The 3,302-nt window shown below is 41.9% G+C and overlaps 1 protein-coding gene across 1 annotated transcript in view; it reads right to left on the bottom strand.

The window, feature by feature from the left end:
* LOC104967332 (regulatory-associated protein of mTOR-like) overlaps positions 1-2,696 on the bottom strand; it is a 14,176-nt gene extending 11,480 nt beyond the window's left edge. Inside the window, exons 1-2 of the mRNA XM_010796742.1 lie at positions 2,526-2,696; positions 154-300 (exon numbers count right to left, since the gene is read on the bottom strand). Coding sequence (XP_010795044.1) covers positions 154-300; positions 2,526-2,696 — 318 coding nt within the window. The remainder of the gene's footprint in view (positions 1-153; positions 301-2,525) is intronic.
* Between the last annotated feature and the right edge of the window lie 606 nt (positions 2,697-3,302).

Below are 3,302 nucleotides of genomic sequence, written 5' to 3'. Positions count from 1 at the left end.
GTGTGTGCATGTGTGTGTATGTATGTGTGTGTGTATGTGTGTGTGTATGTGTGCATGTGTGTATGCATGTGTGTGTGCATGTGTGTGTGCATGTGTGTGTGCATGTGTGCGTGCATGTGTGCGTGCGCGTGCGTGCGTGCGTGTGCTGCCCACCTCCAGCTCCTGCTCTCTCTGCAGGGCGAACTGTTTAAAGGACTTGACGATGATCCCTGCGTTGGAGCAGTCATAGACGAAAATGGACGGGCTCCCCATCCACGTCTGCAGATCGTAGATGGACAGTGGGATGTACTGGGTGTAGTTCTGATGGAGAACTAAAAAGAGGAACATGAGGCATGGTGTTATTGCTGAAAACTTCACTTTTATAGATCTGTGTTTAATTATTAACTAGTCATCTGTTTGATGAAGAGTGTGAGCTTAGTGGGAAAGAAACAGTTGAAGTTATAATAAGGGAGAGTGAGAGAGGATGATGAGGGAGCCAATGAGTATAAAATAAATCCAATAACCACAGTGCTATAAAGGTGTTATACCCGTTACCTAATGGAAAATGACATTCTTCACCACTGCTCAAACATCAAATCCCTCCCCTACTGATTACATTATATAGCTATAAGCAGGGGTTAAATTCTGTGTGGAAGGGTGGGGGTGGGGGGGGGGTCGAAGATCTCATGATTTTACCTTAAGGGCTATACTGTATATGAGGCCCTAAAGCAACTGCTCCATTNTACAAATTACTTAATTTGAATTCATTTAGATCTTAAATTATTAATGTACACACAAAAATGTTTACAAATATCCAACCTTCAAATTGCTATTTTAAATCATAATTACTCTGCACACTTGCTAGAGAACATTTTTGATGAAATCTCAGTTATAGGGCTGCGAGATTATGGCCAAAAGTATGCTGTACATTTCACAGTAAACGATTTAATCATCACCAAAAGTCGATGTTGTTATGACCGATCAGAACTCAGCTTTATGCACTCGCATACATACATTTAGCTTGGTTTAGGAAACGGGCTCCGTGTTACAGGACGGGTCGCGTGGTTTCGCGGCGTCCGGGCGGGGGGGCTGCGGGCTGCAACTCCTGATCGGAGCAGAGACAGACGTTCACTAAGCCAAAAAACTATATCCGGTCACAGAGATCTGCTATTTGAAAGTAAAGTCAACACATATCGACACTAAATATAGTCTATATTAAGAACGAAAAAAGTTTTAACATATAGTTTTTTGTATGTGAGAAATTTGCGAGGGTGATGATGTCAGAGCATCATCCTATGTGCCGGGGCTTAGCCCCGGACAGCCCCGGCCCAATTTAACCCCTGGGTATAAGTATAAAGGTGGGAAATATGGAGGGAAAGGGAGGAGAAGAAGACATCAGGCCCGGGGGTGTGCTGAGGACATGGAGGTAGGGTAAGCCCAGACAGCGGCGGTGCATCATTGTGAGTAGGTGCTTACTTATAGGACAGGGACATGAAAAACTCAAGATGTTATGTCTGATTTGCAAGTCCCAACCCTAACATCACAGATGCAGTTAGCTGCTGTGGTGGTGGGGGGGCTTTACTGCATCAACTTCATCTCAACGGCACAAACCCCTCTCAAACTGGTCAATGATTTCAAATACCTGGGACATACATCATGTATCACAATATCATACATCATGGAATATGTGAAAGACTTCTAATCTCAAAAAGCCAAAGCCTGGGCAGTAGCATTAAAGTGGACAAAATATGACGATATGACCTGCTGAATGCAATAAATGTTAATATGATCAGGACAATCGTTGAGGCAATCATTGTTTATGGCTCCAAGACCTGATCCCTCAATGCTCCACCAACGTCTAGACGGGTGCTATACCAACCTCCTTCACAAGGTGCAAAATCTATCCTTGAAGACACACCCAACGTTACAACAGATATATGGTCTGTAACCCAAACCCTGCAGCAGGTATAAGGATAACATCCCAGGTCTCAGGGAGGGCCTAATTCAACGGTGGTCTAGATTTGATGGCCAATCTGAACACATTTTTAATCTTGCCCTATTAAAACCTTCAAAAGGGTCGAAAGCGAAATTCTCAGAACAACCATGGACAAATGGAGTCGAATGTCTCTCAACTTGCAATATGATTATGATATGTTAATTGTTAAGTCATTTCACCATATTAATTGTCCAAGTTCTCACATGATCCTATTTCGTAACTTGTAACACACCGTTAATCCCAAGCAGACCAATCATTGCTAAATAGTAAGAATTGACCTTTTTATGGTTTCATAATTTGACAGCTCTCCATGCATTAGTGAGGTAACTACAAGTGCCATAAGCTCCTTTCAAATACAAATGATTACATAAGGCCGGATGTTCCCACTCCATGTGAACTCCTTATATGACTAACAACTGGGCAAACTAATGAGAGTAGCGTTTCATTTGATTATTTCCTTAATCACATTATAGTTGCATTTGTGATCTCAGCAACAGATAGGTAGGGTTTTTAGGTGTCAATGGCTACTGCTCTCGTTTGTGTGTGTTACCTTATTGAAGACCCAGATCTCTCCGTTGACGGTGGGCCGCGGCACCCCGTGGCCGTTGTAGTGGAAAAGGACCCGCTCCTCTTTGGCGTTGCGTCTCAGCGACGTGCACAGCTTCTTCACCTCGTCCACTGTGGGGTCCAGGCTCTGTTTGTAACGCGCCTGGAAACACATGAGGAAAGAGAGGACGGTTTTAGCATGATCGATTGCAATATTTTTGAGCGGCACCTGAAAGATTGTCAAAATAACAATGATCCATTTATTTGATTAACACAATATCATTTAAGTCATTTGGATTGTCTTTGTTGTTATCATATTGGATCTTCCTCTGCTGCTCTCCCTGAGGTTTCTTCAATTGTTCCCCATTGTTTGGTTTTCTTTGGAGTTTTACAAGTGTCCAATGCTGCAAACCCCTGAGATAAATGAGTAGTTTGTGACTTTGGGCTATATAAATACAATTTGATTGATAGATTCATTGCTGATCATTTTTAATCTAACTGTAAAACACAGCTTTTTACAAAGCTAAGTTGAATACTCAATTCTGATTGGTCAAAGGTTGGTCAGAGGTTGTTTATTATCGCTAACAGACTGCTACTAAGGAGAATCAAGGGACTATGTGCAGTCAATACACAGAAAGAAGTCATTTTAACGTCAGCTGTGGATAGCAATCTCGACCTTGGGATCATTTTTGAATATTCACTTTTATATTTTTGAAGAAAACAAACACATTTACGATTCATGATGGTTAAACCGTCACCAGTAAAGAAAAGAAAAAGAGAA

This window comes from Notothenia coriiceps, unplaced genomic scaffold (assembly GCF_000735185.1).
Source record: "Notothenia coriiceps isolate Sejong01 unplaced genomic scaffold, NC01 NC01_scaffold00037250, whole genome shotgun sequence".
NCBI classification, from domain to species: Eukaryota; Metazoa; Chordata; class Actinopteri; order Perciformes; family Nototheniidae; genus Notothenia; species Notothenia coriiceps.
The sequence above is the reverse complement of the archived record's forward strand: the minus strand, read 5'-3'. Positions and strand labels throughout refer to the sequence as shown.